The sequence below is a fragment of the Bubalus bubalis genome, chromosome 7 (assembly GCF_019923935.1).
Source record: "Bubalus bubalis isolate 160015118507 breed Murrah chromosome 7, NDDB_SH_1, whole genome shotgun sequence".
NCBI lineage: Eukaryota > Metazoa > Chordata > Mammalia > Artiodactyla > Bovidae > Bubalus > Bubalus bubalis.
The window spans coordinates 19,435,581-19,457,761 of NC_059163.1; the positions used below are offsets into that span (position 1 = coordinate 19,435,581).

The window sequence follows — 22,181 nt, forward strand, 5'->3', positions numbered from 1 at the left end:
TCACTTAAGGAGAACATGACAACAACATTTGTCATGAGAATATAAACTCACATTGTAAATCTGTCCGGGCAGGAAAAGGAAGCAGTGTTACAGGTGTGATTTTGGGTGTGACTGCAGAAAGGAGGATTCCTTTATTAAAATAATCATATTTAATGAGCTATTTTTTTTCTCTCTTTCTTCTCCACCTTCCTTCCTCATTGTTCCACTCCCAGACTGGATGCTGGACACACTTACATAAATGGAAATGGTACAATAGTCAGTGCCTATGTTTAATGGTTCAGTTAGATTATCTTGGTCCCGGGGAGTTTTCCACCTTCTCAGACGATAAGAGACTGGATAATGACTGGGAATTGGATAATTAACTATGAGTTTTCTTATTCTTATCTTGAGGAGGGAATAGGTTGGGCGAGTTTTATTTTATTTTTAAAATTAATTTTTATTGAAGTGTAGTTGCTTTGCAACGTGTTAGTTTCTGCTGTACAGCAAAGTGACTCAGCTATGCGTATACATATATCCCTTCTTTTTTGGATTTCCTTCCCATCTAGGTCACCATAGAGCACTGGGTCGAATTCCCTGAGCTATACAATATTTTCTCATTAGTTATCTATGTTATACAAAGTATCAATAGTGTCTGTATGTCAATTTCAATCTCTTAATTCACCCCATCCCCCACAACCCTCTCACCCCCACCCCTACCCCGCCACTTGGTGGGGTTTTTTATTTAATTATTTTTGGCTGCACTGTGTCTTTGTCACTCGACTAGGGCTTTCTCTAGTTGCAGTGCCAGGGCTTCTCATTGCAGAGGTTTCTTTTGTCGGGGAGCACAGTCTCTAGGTACGAGGGCTACAGCACTTGAGATGTAGGGGCTCGGTAGTCCAGGCTCACAGGCTCTAGAGTACAGACTCAATAGTGTACTCAAAAGTGTGGCATCTTGCCTGACCAGGGATGGAACCTGTTTCTCCTGCATTGGCAGGCAGATTCTTAACCAATGGAGCAGCAGAGAAGTCCTGCCGTTTTATTGGTCAAGAGTGGATTTGAACTCTGTAAGATACAGCCTTTATCCTAGGAGATGTTACTGCTATAGAATTTGAAGCTACTTAAAGTGTATTTGGAAAAATGAGGAGATAGAGGAAGAGTAAGGTATGAACTGAATAAATACTCGAAAATGTAAACATTCTAGGTTTCTTGAAAATTCTATAAGCTTTGTTGTGGTTCTAGGGGATAACAGTACTTTACATCTATAAGAGTTTTCTGTGGTTTACAAAGAGTTTTCCCATGTGCTATTTCAACTTGGTTCTGTGAGGTAGATGGATGATGGTACTAGTTCCAGGTCTGTCGATCAGTACCTGAGGCTCATGCAGGATGAAGGGTCATCGCTGATGATTCAGTCTGTAAGTGGGACGGTAAGGCCCAAACTCAGATATCTGATTCTTGACTGAGGACACGTTCTCAACTTGATTTGCTACAGATGTGTAGAATACAGCTGTGACCATGCCAGTCAGAGGGCCTTTATAACAGGCTCTAGTAATATGGCACTATCACCAAATAGCTCTGTGATATTGGGCAAAGCTCTTTATTTCTTTGGGTGTCAGTTTCCTCATAGAAAAATGAGGATGGGACCAACTCATTGTAGGAATAAGTATCTAAGAAGCTCATAGATGTTGCCACACTTGGGGAGGACTCCATAAAGGCCATAAAGGCCCACGCTGTCCTCCACTGCAGCCCTAAGAGCCCAGGAAGAAGCTGCAAGACTCAGAGAGCTTTTCAGCCCCCGATGTCTGTAAGTCCTTGATGATAGGCAGTAGTTTTGTGGAAGTGGGTGACAGAGCAAATATCAAAAACACCAAAAATAGCTTGCTAGTGTTATTACCGCTCCTCAGCTATTATGGGCAGTATTAAATCTATGGTTTTGCTGCTATGGAAACCCAAGTAGTTCAGGCTGAAGACTCAGAAACAAAACCAAGTCAAAACCTCTTTTAAAACTAGGGGAGGGACTTCCCTGGTAGTCTAATGGTTAAGAGTCCAAGCTCCCAATATAGAGGTATAGGTTCAATCCCTAGTCAGGGAACCCACAGGACATGGCCAGAAAAGATAGAAATTTTAAAAAAGGAAAATGAACTAAAGGAGTGAATTTCTGTTTAATAGATAATAAATATACATTAAGATCACCAGATTTTTGCAGATACTAACTGATTTAAAGATGATACTCAAAAATTGTTGCCAGGCTTCCCTGGTGGATTAATGATAAAGAATCTGCCTGCCAAGGTGGGAGACACAGAATTCAATCCCTGGTCTGGGAAGATTCCACATGCCACGGGGCAACTAAGTCCACGTGCACCAACTGCTGAGTCAGTTCTCTACAGCCCGAGCTCCACAACAAGAGAAGGTACCACAGTGAGAAGCCAGTTCACCACAGCTAGAGAGTGGCCACCGCTGTCCTCAGCTAGAGAACAGCCCGCGCAGCAACAAAGACCCAGCACAGCCAAAACAAACAAACAAACAAACAAACAAATAAGTAAATAAAATAAATACACGGTTGCCACTCTCAGAAAGAGGTTAGAGGCTAGCTAATGGTTTAAAAACTGAGTTCAAAAGTTCCAAAGCTTTAATAATCCCTTAGTGACTCCGTAATTTTTTTTTCACATCACATCTAGCCCAAAAGAAATGCCTAAAAGTTTTCAATTAAACTGTTAGGTCCGAACAACCTAATAGTAATAGTTTTCATCATGTCCAACAGATGTTGATGTGTTCCCTTGCAAATTTAAAAGATCCTGCAGTACCCTTGTAAGTCGAGTTGCCTGGTTAAATTTTAATTTCAAATAAACAATCAGTTCTTTACTGCAGGTTTTTCTCAAATATTGTATTTCAGTTAGTTCAGTTCAGTCACTCAGTCGTGTCCGACTCTTTGCGACCCCATGAACCACAGCACGCCAGGCCTCCCTGTCCATCACCAACTCCCGGAGTTCACTCAGACTCACATCCATCAAGTCAGTGATGCCATCCAGCCATCTCATCCTCTGTCGTCCCCTTCTCCTCCTGCCCCCAATCCCTCCCAGCACCAGAGTCTTTTCCAATGAGTCAACTCTTCGCATGAGGTGGCCAAAGTACTGGAGTTTCAGCTTCAGCATCATTCCCTCCAAAGAAATCCCAGGGCTGATCTCCTTCAGAATGGACTGGTTGGATCTCCTTGCAGTCCAGGGACTCTCAAGAGTCTTCTCCAACACCACAGTTCAAAAGCATCAATTCTTCGGGGCTCAGCTTTCTGACATACACTAAAAACTATTCATTATTTATCTGAAGTTCAAATTTAACTGATGTCAGATGTCCTGTATATTTATCTTCTAAACTGTCCCAGAAAATTCACTCCTCAGGGTGCCTTAAGGCCAAAGGAAAAGTGGACAAAAGAGGCTGAGGTGGTTAGAGAGCATCACCGACTCAATGGACATGAATCTGTGCAAACTCCAGGAGATAGTGGAGGACAGATGAGCCTGGCACGCTGCACTTCATGGGGTCACAAAGAGTCAGACACGACTTAGCGACTGAACAACAATGAAAGGCTACCTTGGCACTGAGTTTGGAAACCACGTCCCTAGAGCCCTAAACCAGTTTTTTAAATGTAAAATTCCATTTGTTAATATTTTGGATTAATACATTATATACATGATTTTTTCAAATAATGTTTTAAAAAGCTAATCAAAATTACCAAGTTATTTTGTGACTGAGTTTGTGAGTAGAGATTTTTAGGTTATGAGGAGTGGGATCTGTGTTGACTAATGAAAAGTCTGGCCTGTGCGTGCTGAGCACAGAGTTTCCCCAGTTCAGCTGAGATCACTTGAGCAAAACCCAAGTGTCAGACCAAAGCCTCTGGTACCTTCCATGGACTTGATTCAGCAGCTAAAACAAACAAAGTCACATTGGCTTTTTTTTTTAGTCCAATTTTTTGGACTCTTATTCATAATTATAAGCACTCATTAGGACTAGAATTCCTTCCATTTAACTACAGAAATAGTAATTCATTACGAGGAGCAAATCTGGAAGCCTTCATCACTTTGACATTCAGGTGCCGACCTAACCATGAAATGGCAACATTTTTCTTTTAGAACACTCAGTGGATATGCTGTACACTTTTGCCAATTGCTCAGGACTGAACTTGATCTTTGGTCTAAATGCATTACTACGAACCACAGATATGCACTGGGACAGCTCCAACGCTCAGTTACTCCTGGACTACTGCTCTTCCAAGAATTATAACATTTCTTGGGAACTAGGCAACGGTAAGTGCCTCCCACCTCCAGAAACATTTCAATAATTAGGAGATTCCCCTTTGGCATTATTTGTCCCTATTTATGACCTTTTTAATAATAGTAAATATGACTCTTGTCTTGGAGTATTTGTATAAATGCTCAATGGTGTAAGTTTGGAATTGTGGCAGAAAACTCCTTACGTAGCCCAGATGTTATTGCTCATCCCAGTTTACATTTGAGCACTTCCACAGATCCCTTGCCTGAGGGAGCAAGAGATTGTAAGAGATGAGGGTTCAATCCCTGGGTTGGGAATATCCCCTGGAGGAGGAAATGACAACCCACTCCAGTATTCTTGCTTGGAGAATCCTATGCACAGAGCAGCCTGGCAGGCTACAGTCCATGGGGTCACAAAGAGTTGGACACGACTGAAGAAACTTAGCATGCACGCACAGCTCACTGATTCCTTTGAGATCTTTAGGGTCACTTGGCAGGTCGCTTGGCAGGTTGGACTCAAGTAGTTTGCTTCTACCTTTCCATCCCTTCCTCTGTTCTCCGCTTGTTATTTAATCTTGGCAACCCCATCCTGACATTCATCATAGGTTCACACTAGAAGTTCCAGGACAGACTCCCCTCTGGGTCAAGCTCTTGAGTGTCTCCTTCTTCATTCTTTTTTTGCAAGAAACTTATAAATTCTAATTAAAGTGGGTCTTCTCTGGTGGCTAAGATGGTAAAGAATTCTGCCTGCAATGCAGGAGGCCCGGGTTCAATATCTGGGTGGGGAAGATCCTCTGGAGAAGGAAATAGCAACTCACTCTAATATACTTGCCTGGAGAATTCCATGGACAGAGGAGCTTGGCGGGTACAATCCATGGGGTTGCAGAGTCAGACACAACTGAGTGACTGACGCTTTCACTTTCAAAGTGCTAATTAGCCACATTCATTGAAGCATTTGCAGTGCTTTGTCTATACATCAGCTAATGGAACTGAACAGAAAATGGAAAGTGAGATGGTGAATACAGTTTTGACCTTCATTTCATAGATGACCAAAGAGGCACAAAAAACATTAGCTAAATATATAGCTGTGTGCATACATCTGTGCTTAGTTGCTCAATCATATCCAATTCTTTGTGACCCCATGGACTGTAGCCCACCAGGCTCCTCTGTCCATGGGATTCTCCAGACAAGAATACTGGAGTGGGTTGCCATTTCCACCTCAAGGGGATCTTCTCAACCCGGGGATTGAACCCATGTCTCCTGTCTCCTACATTGTAGGCAGATTCTTTACTTATAATGCTAGGCAATTATGAATTAGAGAAAGCTTAGAGGAGTTAGGATTTGAACCCAGGCAGTCTGGCTCTAGAACGAGGTCATTGCTCTCTTGAGACTTCTGTTCTGGAGGTAAGGAGCCAGACCTATCAGAAAGCAAGCAAAGAAGTGATACATATCTATAGTGGCATGTGTTATGATAAAGTCTAGCCACAGATTTTGGGGCTCAGTGGCTAAGGATAACTAATAAGGTGAAGCACTGAGGCAGAATGGAAGGATAGAGGCAACCATACCCAGGCTTCCTGCAGCAACTATGCGAACCATCCTTACCTGTCTCTGTACATCCCTGCCTCCCAACTTTTCTACCCTACCCATCCCCAAGTCCTTCTGCTCTTCAGGGCAAGATAAAACAGCGATGTCATCATGTGTCCCTCTTCCTTGGGCTCCATTTTGCAAAGAGAAGGTCTAGTTTTCAGGGTAAAGGAGAAGAGTAAAGTAATTTGGGAAGCAGATTAGACATTTCCCGTGCCTTCCTCCCATCTCTTCAGTTTTGTTACTTCCAGATTCACTTCATATATAATTTGCCCTTATAATTCTCAATAAGACTTTTTTTTAAGAATTTATCTTAATTTTTATCTGCTATTAAGATAACTTTTGACATTATAGAGGCAATATGGAGCTTCAAAAGATTCTAATTAGTGAAGATGACACATGCGTTTGGCATTTCACAGATAAACAATATAAGCTCAATAAGACTTTTAATTACATTGTAGAAATGGGTTTTTAAATGCCTTTTCCTAGCACAATCTTTTTAAAAGTAAATTAGGCTATTAAATACTGGATACAGACTATTTCCTGAATATCCATTGGCTTAATATACCCATCATTAATTTCCAACTGTTTTATTACCCCCTCATACTTCAGTTGTATAACTTAAATTTTTGTTTTCTTGTAATATCTTCTTTATAACTAGGTACTTTACCTTTTCGACTTTGGATTCTAAGTTTTTGTAATGTGAAAAATGCTCTGTTGCTTTTATGTTGGCTTCTAAATAGAAAAAAATTCTAGGTGAGCATTTATTTTGAGAATTGCTCTTTCAGAACCTAACAGTTTCCAGAGGAAGGCTGGTATTTTCATCAATGGACGGCAGTTAGGAGAAGATTTTATTGAGTTTCATAAACTTCTAGGAAAATCTGCTTTCAAAAATGCAAAACTCTATGGTCCTGATATTGGCCAGCCTAGAAGAAACACTGTTAAGATGCTGAAGAGGTAAGAGCTAGAGGATGCAGAACCACTTTTCTTAAAAATGTTTTTCTTTGGTGAAGGATCCTCAGTAAACCACCTGTTATTAAATAATCTTTGGACTTCCCTGGTGGTCCAGTGGTTAAGATTCTGTGCTTCCATTTCAGGGGGGCCAGGGTTTGGTCCCTGGCCAGGGAAGTTCTACGTGCCACATGGTACAGCCAATAAATAAGTAAGCCAATTGTTGCCTGACTAGGTGGTTTACCAAAAGAGCAAACACTGACTGGCTCAAAATATCAAAGATTTTGGGGCAAATGGCACCTGTGATTAAAAATTTGTATTAGAATTGGGAAGTTTGTGTTGCTTTATCCTAAAGTAGTAACCAGCCCATTTCTAGGGAAAATAACTTGTGTGCATATATTATCCATATAAGGATTAAGTGATAATACAATAGATTTTTTTTTCTAGTTTCCTAAAGGCTGGGGGAGAAGTGATTGATTCAGTTACATGGCATCAGTAAGTATGTCTCCTACTGTTATTAATAATAAAGTACAGCTAGCTTTACTTATGACCTAGTTTTCAAAACAATGTTTTCATTAAGTGCTAATTGACTTTATAGTGTCTAAAGCAGCATTGTACTAGGATTTTAATATTAATAAAGCAAAGATTTTAACTAATTTCAAGTAACATGGTGGTTTCTACAAGATCAAAGCACACTTTCATTTAAGTCATGGAACAGATCAGTGGCTAAAATGAATATACTTGCCAATGAAAGGATAACCCACAATACCTACACTTGTGACTATGTTTTCTCAAGACAGAGTAACTGGTCTCCTCCCATCTTATTCTCTCCTTAGTAGAACCTCTGCCTTTTTTTTTTTTTTTTTTTTAATAGCACAAGGGTGGGAAGAAGTAGAAAGGAGGACAAAGGTTGCTAGTTAACTTAAAAGCAGAAAGTAAAGTTTGGTATTTCTTCCTGAATATTTTCTGAATAATTCAGCTACTATGTGAATGGGCGAATTGCTACCAAAGAAGATTTCCTAAACCCTGATATACTGGACACTTTTATTTCATCTGTGCAAAAAATTTTCCAGGTAATAGTCTTTTTTTTCTCCTCTCTTTTTAATGTAAAACCAAAGTACTTTGTAGTCTAGCTAGTCCTAAATTCTGTGGGTGTATAAGTTTACATGTTTTTCCAGTTTTAGAGAACAGGCACTAGGTCTTACTTACCTTCAGTTCCTTCCTCTTGGGTCTTACCCATGTATATTGATTCGAAATTAAAAATACTTCCCACAGCCGTTCGGTAGAATAAACTCTCATAGTCTGTAAGAATGGGGTTATTTGCATTCCTTCCACACCTAGTATTCCAATAAACGTTAATTGCCCAAAACCTAAATGACTGTGAACATATTTTGTAACTGTATTGGATGATGGGTCTTGGGAACGCAAGGTTTTGAATGTGGAGTAATCTTCAGCATCATATTTGGTCCTCTCACTTGCAATTACAAAGGAGACTTTTCTGTTCCGTAGATTGTTGAGAAGATCAGACCCCACAAGAAGGTTTGGTTAGGAGAGACCAGTTCTGCATTTGGGGGTGGAGCGCCCTTCCTGTCCAACACCTTTGCCGCTGGCTTTATGTGAGTCTGCACCTGTCTCAGGGGCCAGAGAGTACTCTCCTGTTCTATTCAGCGGAAATAACTCATCAGCCAAAAATCAAGGACGGTTTCTATGGCTGAACTCCAAAATTCATGCCAGATTTTGCAATAAAATGATTTACTAACTTAGTTGGACATCTTTAATGCATGCCCCCAGATTAATCATTGTATGAATGAACTGCTTTAGAAGTTTTGTTCCTTAATTATGGCCCATAACTATATGAAGCATTCCTTTCTCTAAAGAAGTACATGGTAAAAGAGTGTATCAAGAGCCTTGACCCTGAGAAGGATACTGAGTACCTATAGCTCTTTTCATAGATTCTCAAGACTGTTTAGAGCCTGGAAGTAGGAGGTCACACCCGAGGGGCTGCCAATGAATTTAAAGATTTACTAAATCACCGCCTTGTCCAACCTCCACAAACTTGATTGCTTGAAAACCAACTTGTTTCCTTACATTCTATTACTCGGTTAACACTCTTAACCTAACATTCTGTATCCTCACTGAGCTTTATTCTCTTTCCTCTCCTACCCTCATTCTTAGAAGCCCTGAATAAAGCACACATCTTTATCCATCTTTATCCTTATGTAGGGGCATGAGGAATAGAAAAAAGAGTGGAGGTGTTTGTTTTGCCACTAAATAAAGATGGAGGGGAGTTCCCTGGTGGTCCTGTGGTTAGGACTTTGCCTTCCAATGCAGGGGGTGTGGGTTCGATCAACTGGTTAGGGACCGCATATCTCTAGATCAAAAACCAATCACCAGTCCAGGTTCGATGCATGAGACAGGGTGCTCAGGGCTGGTGCACTGGGATGACCCAGAGGGATGGGATGGGGAGGGATGTGGGAGGGGGATTCAGGATGGGGAACACATGTACACCCATGGCTCATTCATGTCAATGTATGGCAAAAACCACTACAATATTGTAAAGTAATTAGCCTCCAATTAAAATTAAATTAAATTAAAAAAAAACAAAACAAAACATAAAACAGAAGCAATACTGTAACAAATTCAATAACGACTTTAAAAATGGTCCACATTAAAAAAAAAAAAGATGGAGGAAAGAGGTGTCCATGGAAGCTTATTATTTTGCATTTCACTGACCACCAGCAACCTTTACTTCATCCTCAACATGGGGATGGAGGTGGAGAGGTGGTGGGTGGGAGGGTGAGCATGGATCCAACAGGATGGAGAACGATTGTCCATGTTGTCTAATTGTCTATAGTTGTGGGCATCTATGGCTTTGTAGACGTTGTCCTACCCTGATAGGGACTCCTATGGCATATTAATAGTCTTCAAGAATTTGTTATCATGCAGAAGTGTGAGAGCACATGAAGAAAAGGATAGTCTCTATTTCATCAGAATGTCTCATTCATGACTAATACCACTTTTCTGGTTTTCTGTCAACTCTTCCCACACAGAGGAATAAATCAGAATAGTGTAGAGGTAAAATTGAGTTATTTTGTTTTCCAAATCTGAAGAAAGTTTGGCCTCACTCTGTTCCAGGTGGCTGGATAAATTGGGCCTGTCGGCCAGGATGGGCATAGAAGTGGTGATGAGGCAAGTGTTGTTTGGAGCTGGAAACTACCACCTAGTGGATGGAAACTTTGAACCTTTGCCTGTAAGTGACCATTATTTTCCTATTATTGTGAATCGTTTAAAGTCTACTGAGGTCCCCCATTTTAAGCTTTTATGAGGAGTCAATTCTCTCATTAAATTCAGTGCTCTTAGTAAGTAGCCAAACCATGGAAAGGTGGACTGGAAGAAATCTTAGAAGAAACCCATTGTAACATTTTTGTGTCTCAAGAAATTGAGACCCAGAAATAATGATTTTAACGTGAGTCATTGGGGCCATGGCATGAGATTTTTTTTAAAAAGAGGGGTAATTTGAAATTTAATGACTTCAATTTTACATGATAACAAACTTGAATCAACTATTTTTCAAAGTAAACCAAAGTTGAAATTGCCATTAGTATCCAAAGTTTCAAAATGTTTTTTATGTCATGAAATCATCATTTATTTAACTTTTAGATAAGCTAGTACCATGTATTTGTTCAAAAATATCACCCTAAGATTTGCTATTTTGTTAATAATCTTCAAGATATTTATGAATAAAGTCTCGTTTGCACCCTATCTCCAACGACGTCTGGTGCTAAATCAGGGACTGTAGCCTTTCATATAAAAACCACCTTGAAGATATATATATGAATAGCATAGATATAGCTCTGAGAAGTATGACCTTGATTTTTGTTGTCTAAAATAGCATTTGAGAATATCTGTTTTCTAAGAATAATTCCTACGGGAATTATTTGAACATGGTAGGAAAGCTAAGAAGGTCTGCAAAAAGCACATGCCAAATATAAGCTAGACTTTTGGGGTTTATAGATATCCCCCTAAAATTGCTTTTAATCTATAGTGGTCCAAGCTCATGGAGCACACTGTTCATAACACTGTTCATAATAAAATTTTTAGCAAAATGTCTTTCTACAAAATGGAATCTCTTCCCCAAGTCATTTATAAAATGAGTTAAACCAAGTATGATCATTTCATTGAACAAATATCCAAAATCTACTACTGGCCATTTCTTAAATGGACCTTGAACAAGGAAGAGAAGTAAATAATTTCTTCACAATGTGCTCTAAGTACAATATCTAGAAATTAGCTACCTTACCCTGTCACTCTTTATAAATAATGCCAGCTATTTATAATGTTATCTAAAGCTTCAAACACAGACTTTTGACTTCAGAATTCTTTGTATATATGTTAAATATATGTCTTCCTCAAGGTTTACAAGTCAGCTAGAAAAACTTGAAAGAGTAAATGGTACCATTGACATCTGCAGGATCCTAGGGAATCAGCCTTAAACCTATTGTACATGTCTGTTTTCTTATTCGATTTGCATAACAGTCCTGGAAGATGGCAACACAGGTGTCTTAGATTCACTTTTCTATGTACTAATTTTTAATTAGAGGATAATTTCTTTATAATGTGCTGGTTTCTGCTGTACAACAATGCAAATAAATCATAATTTTATATATGTGTGTATATATATATATATCCACTCTCTTTTGAGCCTCCCTCTCTCCTCCCATCCCACCCCTCTTGGTCATCACAAGATGCCAGGCTGGACTCCCCATTTTTCAAATGTTGTTGTTCAGTCGCTAGGTTATTTTCTGTTCTTTGTGACCCCATGAACTGCAGCACGCCAGGCCTCCCTATCCCTCACTATCTCCTGGAGTTTGCTCAAACTCATGTCCCTTGAGTCTGTGATGCCGTCCAACCATCTCATCCTCTGTCGTCCCTTTCTCCTCCTGCCCTCAATCTTTCCCAGCATCACAATCTTTTCTAATGAGTCGGCTCTTTGCATCAGGTGGCCAAAGTACTGAAGTTTCAGCTTCGGCATCAGTCCTTCCAATGAATATTCAGGGTGGATTTGCTTTTTCATTTTTCACACAGGGATGTTCAAATTAAGGGATGCTTGTAGGATTTGCTAGAGGTAACACTGTCTTGTTGTTATTCTAAAGAATCCTATACAAGTCCTGGCTCTGAACCTGCTTGCTTTCTATCCACCCACCCACCGCCCCTCACAGAACAGTGCTAAAGTTATGTCTCTTTTGAAAGCATTTAATTGATTCTTCTCTGTAAAATCTTAAGTCTCCAGTGTAAAATCTTAAGCAGAGAAACAAAAGCTGTTTGCCTATTAAGTCTGCTTTATCTCAGTTCAAGGGCTTCCCTGTGGCTCAGCTGGTAAAGAATCTGCCTGCAATGTGGGAAACCTGGGAGGAAGGGTTGATGTATATATATGTAGTGAATTAAAAAATAACTTTCTTATTATGAAAAATTTCAAAGTAAAGGGAAAAATATATGAAGCCCTAATCTTATTTAATCCATAATCCTACCTATCCCTCACCTCCCACTTACTGGATTACTTCTAAGCAAACCTCAGGTATATCATTTTATCTGTAAGTATTTCAGTATGTTTCTCCTTTGGAAAAACATAACACAATATAATTATCACACTTTAAAATATTGACAATAACTTCTCAGTATCATTAAATATTTAGTCAGTGTTTCACATTTTCCTTACTGTCTCAACTGTCTTTAACAGTTGGTTTATTCACATCAGAATCCAAACAAGGTCCATATATTGCATATATTATGTCTGTTTTTTAAGCATTTATTAGATCTCTTAAGCCTGTTAATCTTTAACTTCTCCCTCCCTCTCTTTTTTTTTTTTTGTCTCTTGGAATTGATTAATTAAACAAACCAGGTAATTTGTTCTATAATGTTTTCCACCTTCTGCATTTTACTAAGGTTTCAGAGGCAGTTGTTTTCATCTGTTCAACAGATAGAAGTTTTTATCTTTCAAACTTGGCTCTGTATGTGTATGTGAGTGTATGTGTACCTAAAATTTTTGCTTTGAGATTTTTCTCTTCTTAGTTTCAGTTTGTCTTTCCTGATAGAATAATACTAAAATATTAATTTTAGCTACAAAGGCTATCCACGGTTTCCTATTTCAGCTTTGAGTTTTGAATTATTGGATGACAGACAACACAGAATATTTAACCTGCCTCTGAGCAATCAGTTATATTCTTGAGATCTATCTCCTAGCAGACATAGCCCTCTGAATCATGGAAATATAGTCCTCTGGTGATGAACAGCAGCAAACACGATGCTGCCCTCAGATTCACGGTGGCCACACAGACCAAAAGATGAATCCTTTTTAAATACCTCTAGGATAACAATCACACTGTTTGTAGGATAGCTATTTGCTTGACACTGTTTTTGTTAAAAAGTAAGTAAAGATCTATTTTGTCCCTCCCCTCTCCAATCACTCCAACTAGGATTATTGGCTCTCTCTTCTGTTCAAGAAACTGGTGGGCAACAAAGTGTTAATGGCAAGTGTGAAAGGTCCAGACAGAAGCAAACTTCGAGTATATCTTCATTGCACAAACACCAACCAGTAAGTGTGTAACACACCCTTTACCAATCAACAAGTTTTAATAAGTAAACACACAACTTCCTACTCTAACACCCTGCTGTCTTCTATCTATACAGTGGATCTAAGGTGTCTCATTGTTCTTTATTTTTTTTCATTCTCATAGTAATAGGGTGCCAGAGTCTAGCTTAAAAAAAAAAAAAAGGTTAAATGTAGGCATTTACAGTCCAGCAAAGATTTGTACAATGATATAACATAATACATAATAAAAATATATTCTGAATTTAAATAAAGAATAGTACAAATGTAAGCACATAAAACAGATTGCATATGCATGATTAATCAACTGAATGACTATGGATGAATATAAATATGAATTCATATGAGTGAATAATTATGTGACTATACTTATCATTTTGAATCATATCTGATTAATTTAATAAAGAAGAAAAATTAAAAGGTGACTGATAACAGCTCTCATGTTTTCAGAAGTTTTAACCCAGTTTCTGGGATTGAGAGGCCATAGAGATTTTTATAGTACAGTACTCTGGCTTTAGGTAGCAAAAAATATTCCAAAGTTTGAGATTTTTCTCTTCTTAGTTTCAGTTTGTCTTTCCTAATAGAATAATACTAAAATATTAGTTTTAGCTACAAAGGCTATCCACGGTTTCCTATTTCACTGAGTGGGAATTCTGTTTCTGGTGAGTGGCCCCATTAGAAATGGTGGGAAATGATTTAGGTGGATAAACTCTGTAAAATGTCGGTAGATTTAACTTTCTTATTTGTGCTGGTCTTTTCATAAGGTTAGAAAAAGTCTTGGTTTATATGGTTTGTAATACGAATTCATATGAGCCCACAAAATTTCCCTTTTACCATTTAACTTTCCTAAGTTTGAACATGTATGAGCTGACTGACTTCCTCACAAGTCAGTCTGGCAAAGCAGCAAAGATCGTAAAGTTTTGAAGTCCAGAAAACGGTTGTGTAAAGAGCATATTTTTATCATGTTTTCAAAACAGGACCACATCAGCAGTCTGATATTATCATAACTGGAAGATGCAAAGAGGGTGCAGCATCACTATAAATATGAAATACATTTAGTATTATCCGTGATTATACTGTAACCAACTACTTAATTGCTTAAATTAAATAAACACTTTTATTGAGTTCATGTATTTGCTTTTAGCCCAAGGTATAAAGAAGGAGATTTAACTCTCTATGCCTTAAACCTCCATAATGTCACCAAGCACTTGGAGTTACCACATCACTTATTTAACAAGCAAGTGGATAAATACCTCATAAAACCTTCAGGACCCGATGGCTTACTTTCTAAGTGAGTAATTTTCTTGGTTCATTTCAAACTTTCACCCGAAGTGAATTTTATTGGTATTTGTCAGAATACTGGGTGTTGACAGGGAGCAAAAGAAAAAAAATCAACTATTCCAAGTTCTAACAATTCTTAATATTCAGGAAGTTATATGCGAATACACACTAATACAGGTGTAACTCATTTGGTGAATCAAAGCAGAAGGATGGGAAGACAAATGGCAGTTATCTTACAGAAATGTTTTCATTTCAAAACAACCTGATGTATATCAGGATCCACTCAATGCATTGAGATTATTTGCTCCAAAAAAATAATCCTTGGTAATACAGTCACTAAAGCAAAAATACCTGTATGTAATTGCTATATAAAGGCATAGAAGTTGGTATAAATTATCATGTGTCATGGATGTGATTCTCTTACAATATCAGAATAGTTTTTTATTCGTTAAAGTGAAGAAAAAGAGTGGTCAGAAATGTGCCTTTTAGGTGAATTATTTAAAGTTTGTTCTTAAACATTTTACTTTTAAAAGCCCATGATTGAATATGTCTTTAAAAGCTTATAGACAACAGAATACCCAAGGGACTTCCCTGGTGGTCCAATGGTTAGCACTCCATGCTCCCATCGCAGGGCGCCTGGGTTTAATTCCCAGTCAGGCAACTAGATCCTATATGCTGCAACTAAGAGTTTGCATGCAGAACAAAGACTGAAGATCCTGCATGTGCAAATAAGGCATAGCCAAATAAATAAATACTTTTATAAAAGCAGAATACCCAAGATTTCTGTCCACTCTGTGTTGGAAGGAGCTCTTTTCTTCATGGCTGTTCTCACACCATGTGTGTGCGCTCAGTTGTGTCTGACTCTTTGCCACTCCATGGGCTCTGGCCCGCCAAGATCTTTTGTCCATGGGATTATCTCGGCAAGAGTACTAGAGTGGGTTGCCAGTTCCTCTACTAGTGGATCTCCCATCTCTGCAAATGCTCTACGAGTGATGTTTTCAGTGACAGCATCAGAACCTGAAAAAGTGCCATAAACATGCTTTCTCCAAAGTCCTATCCGCATAGACAAACATTATTAACTGAGTACCATTCCATGATTTTTTTTTCCTGTCCTTTATTTTACTATATATAACTGTAATCATACAACTTCTAATAGGAGAAATTGAAGGAGAACCCACAAGTTTTCCCAAGTATCTTTCCATTTATAGTCTTTGTAGACATTTTAATGGGCTGCACGTTTTATAAAATATCATGGCTTGCTTACTCATTTTCCTACTGTTTCCTCCCATACTTTTTTCCCCCTGTTATACATAATGTATATTTGAATAACAGATACTTCTCTCTTTGGGGCTTTTGACACTTTTTAAAGTTCTTAGCATATTTGTGTCTGAGGCCGAGGAGGGAAAAACTTCTCTGAAGTAGCTGAATAATAGTTGTCGAGTTAGATGTATCTTAAGAGGGACTTCACCGGTGGTCCAGTGGTTGAGACTCTGTGCTCCCAATGCAGGTGTCACAGGATCGATCCCTGGTTGGGGAACTAAGATCCTGAGTGGCCAGCACAAAGCAAAGTCTTCGAGATCATTTTCGTCTAGCCTTAGATGGGTATCTAGGGGCGTCCAGCCCTGTTTGTTTCCTCTCTGTTGGATCTCACAGCCTCTGCCGGTGACTGCTCTGTGGCAAAGAGAAGGTGCCTTTGGGTCTTTCATCTGCTGCTCTTAGTTCTATTCTCTGGAGCAGAGGATGGAATCTGCCCTTCATGCCTGCGGACAAGTGGGTTTAGAGGATTTTTTTTTTTTTTCTCTTCTCTTTCTGGTAGGAGAGAGTAGCATACACTCTGTGTTCATTTTTATTTCCAATTAGGTGTCAATGTTGTAAAAATTGACACGTATTAAAATATCTGGATTTCTAGCTTTCCTTTGAAAATAGGTGCTCTGGCAACTCTGGGGTATTTTCCCAATTCGATGGAGCTGAACTGGGATTATTCACTTTAGACAACTCATCCAGCTCTCTGTTCCCCTTAGTCCCTATGTGACCCTGCTGTCATAGGCCTGTCCTACTGCTGGTACATGTCACTTCCTTGACCCCGAGGGCATTTGAGTTTGCTACTCTTAATCTGAAAGGAAAGCTAGAAATCCAGATATTTTAATATTTGTCAATTTTTTTTACAACATTGACACCTAATTGGAAATAAAAATGAACACAGAGTGTATGCTACTCTCCCCTACCAGAAAGAGAAAAAAAAAAAAATCCTCTAAACCCACTTGTCCGCAGGCATGAAGTGCAGATTCCATCCTCTGCTCCAGAGAATAGAACTAAAGGCCCAAAGGCACCTTCTCTTGCCACAGGAGATCCAACCAGTCCATTCTGAAGGAGATCAGCCCTGGGATTTCTTTGGAAGGAATGATGCTAAAGCTGAAACTCCAGTACTTTGGCTATCTCATATGAAGAGTTGACTCATTGGAAAAGACTCTGATGCTGGGAGGGATTGGGGGCAGGAGGAGAAGGGGACGACAGAGGATGAGATGGCTGGATGGCATCACCGACTCGATGGACGTGAGTCTCGGTGGACTCCGGGAGTTGGTGATGGACAGGGAGGCCTGGTGTGCTGCGATTCATGGGGTCGCAAAGAGTCGGACACGACTGAGCAACTGATCTGATCTGATCTGATCTCTCCAGGCTCAATATGCCAGTTTTTTCAATGATTCTTCTCTATGCTTTTTTACCAGACCCTGTTGCATTCTGAGCATATATTTCATGCTTTATACTTGGAAAACTGGTGAAATTGTGGACATTGTTGTATTACTCTAAGTTCTTTTTGATGACTATATATCACTTATATTTTTCTCTCTTTAAAATGTTGCAAAAGTATCCCAGCTATGTTTAATGAATGCACAGTTTGCACATATGCTCATGCTAACGACCTCAGGGGGTTAAATAATGATTACCTTTAAAAAGTTAGTTTTCACTTAAATAACTTGTATAGTGCCCATAGAAGGTCCTGTATCATAAGCATTTAATAAATATTTGAACTGAATATACGTTAACAAAAAGCAGTATTTTATAGTTATCTCAGATGAATTTTGCCCACCTTCTCCAATTCTACCAAATCTGTTGCTCTCTAATTCCTTCCAGCTCTATTTGGTCTGAAACTTGACAAGCATATCTTCTATTTCTTGTCACCATATTACTAACTTAGAAATAGGAAATAAGATACTACCTTCAAATAAAACCCTACCCTTATTGGCCAGCCCAATGAGGAAATATTCCACATGCTTTAAGCTTACACTCAGTATACAGTTAACACCCTTTAGCTATATTCATAGCTGATTAAACAGTGTAGACAGGTAGATTAGATATTATCTTGCCCATGTTTCATCATCTTAACCCAGAGCAGCATTAATTTACAGTGATTAGACTTACTTTTAAACACTGTGACCTCTCCCAAAGACTTTCTGAAACTTTTTTTGCACCCCGTCACAGTCCTCAATCTCTTGCGGAAGAGCTCTAACTATCACCGTTTAGAGATGTTGTCGAGACCTATTTTTGTTTGCGGTTTCCTGATGGTGGTTGTGGCGTTTCCTCCTCCACCCCTTGCAGGAAGTGCTGTGATATAGGTGCTGGGACAAAGCTCGGGTTCATGTGAGCTGAGTGTAAGTGCAGTGCAGGCTTGTTAGCCTTCAGCACAATTATGGTTATCTTATTACATCTTTAGGTACAGAGCCCACAACTGGGCATTTAAGCAAGGAATAATGGAAACTAATTTCTCTGCTGACTGATACTTAGTAAGGATAGAGTGTGAGAGCTCTTTAAAAATGAAAACTTTGTAACAATGCTAAACTGGAAACAAGTGTCTAACACTAGACAATTCAGTAAATAAACTAATATGCTCTTACAATGGAATCTTGTGCAGTCATTAAAATGATGCAGTGGGTGAATGTTTAATGGTGTGAGCACGCAAATGTTAGGATATGTTAAGGGGAAAAGAATCAAGTTTTAAGAGACTATATACTGTATGCTCATTTTTGTCCATATGAAAATACGTATGTTCATACATACATAAAAAAGAGATGACGAAATATACATCAAAATCTTAAAAATGGTCATGAGATAGTTTGCTTCTGTTATATTTATTTATCTGCATAATAAGGATGATGATAGATAATACTTTTACATGCTTACTATGTACAAGGCACTGTTATAAGTGTTCTACATATAATATATGTATTACATGTATGACATAAACTCTGGCATTAATCTAAATTTTCAACAGTATAAAACTTGTTCTTTATAAAAATTTCATAACATAAAAACCATTTATGAAAAAGATAAAAGAGATAAAAATATCATTTAGAATTATGGAAGTAACTATCAATAAAACTAAAAGTAGACTAAAGCTTTTCTTCCTAAGCTCTTACTTATATAAGATTTGTTGCCCTAAGAATATATTTCTATGTTTAGTTGCTTTAGTCGTGTCTGACTTTTTGTGACCTCATAGATTGTAGCTCACCAGGCCCCACTGTGCATGGGGATTCTCCAGGCAAGAACACTGGAGTGGATTGCCATGCCCTCCTCCAGGGGATCTTCCCAACCCAGGGATGGAACATTGCATCCCTGGGTTGCAATTTCCCACATTGCAGGCAGATTCTTTATCATTTGAGCCACCAGGAAAGCCCAAGAGTATATTAATTTGATTTCAATAATAATAAATATACATAACACTTGTCCTTGATTTTTTCTATTTTTGACTCAGTTTTTAATTTAAATTTTAATAGTGAGATGCAAAGAAAACATAATTATTTTTTTAAATCCATGGTTTAGCTAAAGAAAATCATTTTTCTTCACCACAGCAATATATACTCTACCAAAGTAGCTTAACAGCTTAAGAAAATGAATACATACCTCCTGGGAGAAGGAGAGTAAGAGGGTTTACGGACATAGTTACAAGTGGGAAATCGACGGTCATTTTGTATGTTAAATTCATGCAACTCATATTCCATCCTATATATTTGCTTCATATCTAAATGTTTACAATTACTTACCATTCCCCCAAAAATGCCACAAATCCAGAAGTATGTCATCTTCATCCTTTTTACACCTCCGTCATCTTGCCTAGTATGGACTGTATGTGCTTCATTTTCTGTAAGGGGCCGGATAGTAAATATTTGGTGGCTTTGCAGACCATATGGTTTCTGTCACAACTGTTCAGCTCTACCAGTGTAGCTTAAAGGTCCTCTTGGTCAAATACCTACCTGACATAGTGTTCAAATACAAGTTACATAATATAAACTGCCACAGAAAAAAAATTGGGGCCTTAAAAAGTTCTCAGGACTTTTATAGAGTAGATGGAAGAAGTACAGCTTGGCTAACCTGGACGCATCTTTCCCCTTTGCAGATCTGTCCAGCTCAATGACCAAATTCTGAAGATGGTGGATGAACAAACCCTGCCAGCTTTGACAGAAAAACCTCTCCACCCAGGAAGTTCACTGGGCATGCCACCTTTCTCATACGGATTTTTTGTGATAAGAAATGCCAAAGTTGCTGCTTGTATCTGAAAATGAAAGACATGTACTAGCCTGGAGAATGAATTTTTGAGTGTATTGATAAGAGGAAAGCAAAATTCAAACTATCGGAAGGCGAGCAGATGTATTACAGACCCAACGGGTGGGCGATTTCGAGTCCCTAGGAGACTCTCAGTATGAGATTTAGCACAGAATTTTGTTCTAAGTGGACCCCTGCTAATAATAAGCCAATGCCAAACACCATGGTTATATTTTTGCATGTAGTATTTTAAGGTTATTAAAAATGTACATAATATAATACAGCCAGGAGGCAAGTATGTGAAGGATATATTATTAGTTTCAAGAAAGTATTTAGTTGTTTTTATTTAAAATAAAACAGTTGCTAGAAAACTGTCAGATTCTTCCCTCATATGCTATCTCTACAGGCTGCTATAGAAAAAGTTTACTATCACAAGCTCCAAATCGTCTATGAAAGAGAGACAATCTCTTTGCATCTTAACAGAGAGCTGGGTTCAGTTGCTGTTTCTCTTCCCTCTATTCTGTTTGTCTTTGTCAGTAATACCATGTGAGAAGACAGATGGCTAGATATGATAGCATTTTAAAAAAAAGATTAATGACAATTCAGAGGGAAGGGATTATATACACTTCAAATGAAATAAAAAATGACTGCAAACGAAATTGATTTACCAGGAGGAGAAAATTTAACTCCGTACATTACAAGCATCTGTTCATGTTTATCTCTGTTAGTGACGCAGTTGTGTCCAACTCTTTGAGACCCTGTAAACTGTAGCCCACCAGGCTCCTCTGTCCATGGAATTCTCCAGGCAAGAATACTGGAGTGGTTGCCATTCCCTTCTCCAGAAGATCTTCCCGACCCAGGGATCGAACCCAGGTCTCTCTCATTGCAGGCAGATTCTCTACTGTCTAAGCCACCAGAGAAGCCCCATGTTTACCTTTAATTTACCTTAAATTCTTGTTTTAGTTGGCTGCAAGTAACAGAAAACCCTGATTCCAGTGGCTTGAACCACCAGACATTTATAATCCCACATAATGAGAAGTTCAAGTTGGGTGAGCTCCACTGCTGAAAATGCCACCAAAGAAACAGGTTGCTTGTATCTCTCTGCTCTGTCACCAGCTTCATTCTCAAGCTGGAGGCACGATGTCTGTAGCTATTCCATGGGCCCATTCAGACCTGGCAGTAGCCAGAGAAAGATGAGCCATTTTTTGTCTTCTTCATAGACTTTTGAACTTCTCAGAGGTTCTCTCAGCAAACCTTTCTTGTCTCCTTGTATCATATTGGCCAGGAGGGGGCTGCATAGCCATTGTCTCCAACTGCCAACATCAGTGAGATTCCTACAATTGTCTCCTAATAATCTTTTGGAATGGAGAGGGTGTTGAGAAGTCTATGACACTGACCACTACAGCTCCCTGCTTTTATCAGTAACAGAATGTATTATTTTCTCCTGTGTCTTAATTCTAAGAAATATAATTATATTTATGCCAGCTATGAATATTGTCTCATTTAAGTACATTTATAAGGAGCTAAAGCTGGTACCTAAAGTTTGGATGCTTTAATATCCTTAAATTTTATATGTCAGTGGTTTTTATATTTTCACATTTGAAATAAAGTAATTTTTGTAACCTAACATTACAGTGATTATTCTTTTAATAAAGCGTAAGCCTACATTCCTTGTTTTCTTCACTTCTTTGTTTACACCCTGACCTTTGTCCTTTCAGCCTTCCCTACACCAAGAGTTGACCTTGAAGAAAAGAGACCATCAGGCACAAACATAATTCCCTCCCTCATCATGGAGATCAGATCATGATCAAAGTTCAATCCAGTCTATTTTTCTTCTCCCTGTCCCCTCTGCCGCTTAATAAATTCAAGGCCCAATTTTTCACTGGTATCGTTATAATCTCCTAATTGGTCTCTTTGACTTTGCTTAAAATTCTTAAAAATTTTAATTGGCTTAAATTGGCTTAAAATGTGCTTAAAAATTA

At 38.6% G+C, this 22,181-nt stretch overlaps 1 protein-coding gene across 2 annotated transcripts in view; it reads left to right on the forward strand.

The window, feature by feature from the left end:
* The window catches only part of HPSE (heparanase), a 54,284-nt gene extending 32,418 nt beyond the window's left edge, over positions 1-21,866 (forward strand). The window contains exons 4-12 of one of the 2 annotated variants that reach the window (XM_025289791.2): positions 4,101-4,274; positions 6,611-6,779; positions 7,221-7,268; positions 7,753-7,846; positions 8,283-8,389; positions 9,909-10,023; positions 13,247-13,365; positions 14,525-14,671; positions 20,054-21,866. In XM_025289791.2, the coding sequence (XP_025145576.2) occupies positions 4,101-4,274; positions 6,611-6,779; positions 7,221-7,268; positions 7,753-7,846; positions 8,283-8,389; positions 9,909-10,023; positions 13,247-13,365; positions 14,525-14,671; positions 20,054-20,213 (1,133 nt within the window). In that variant the 3' untranslated portion in view covers positions 20,214-21,866. The remainder of the gene's footprint in view (positions 1-4,100; positions 4,275-6,610; positions 6,780-7,220; positions 7,269-7,752; positions 7,847-8,282; positions 8,390-9,908; positions 10,024-13,246; positions 13,366-14,524; positions 14,672-20,053) is intronic. The other variant, XM_044945708.1, reaches the window with a different exon arrangement.
* The last annotated feature ends 315 nt before the right edge of the window (positions 21,867-22,181 follow it).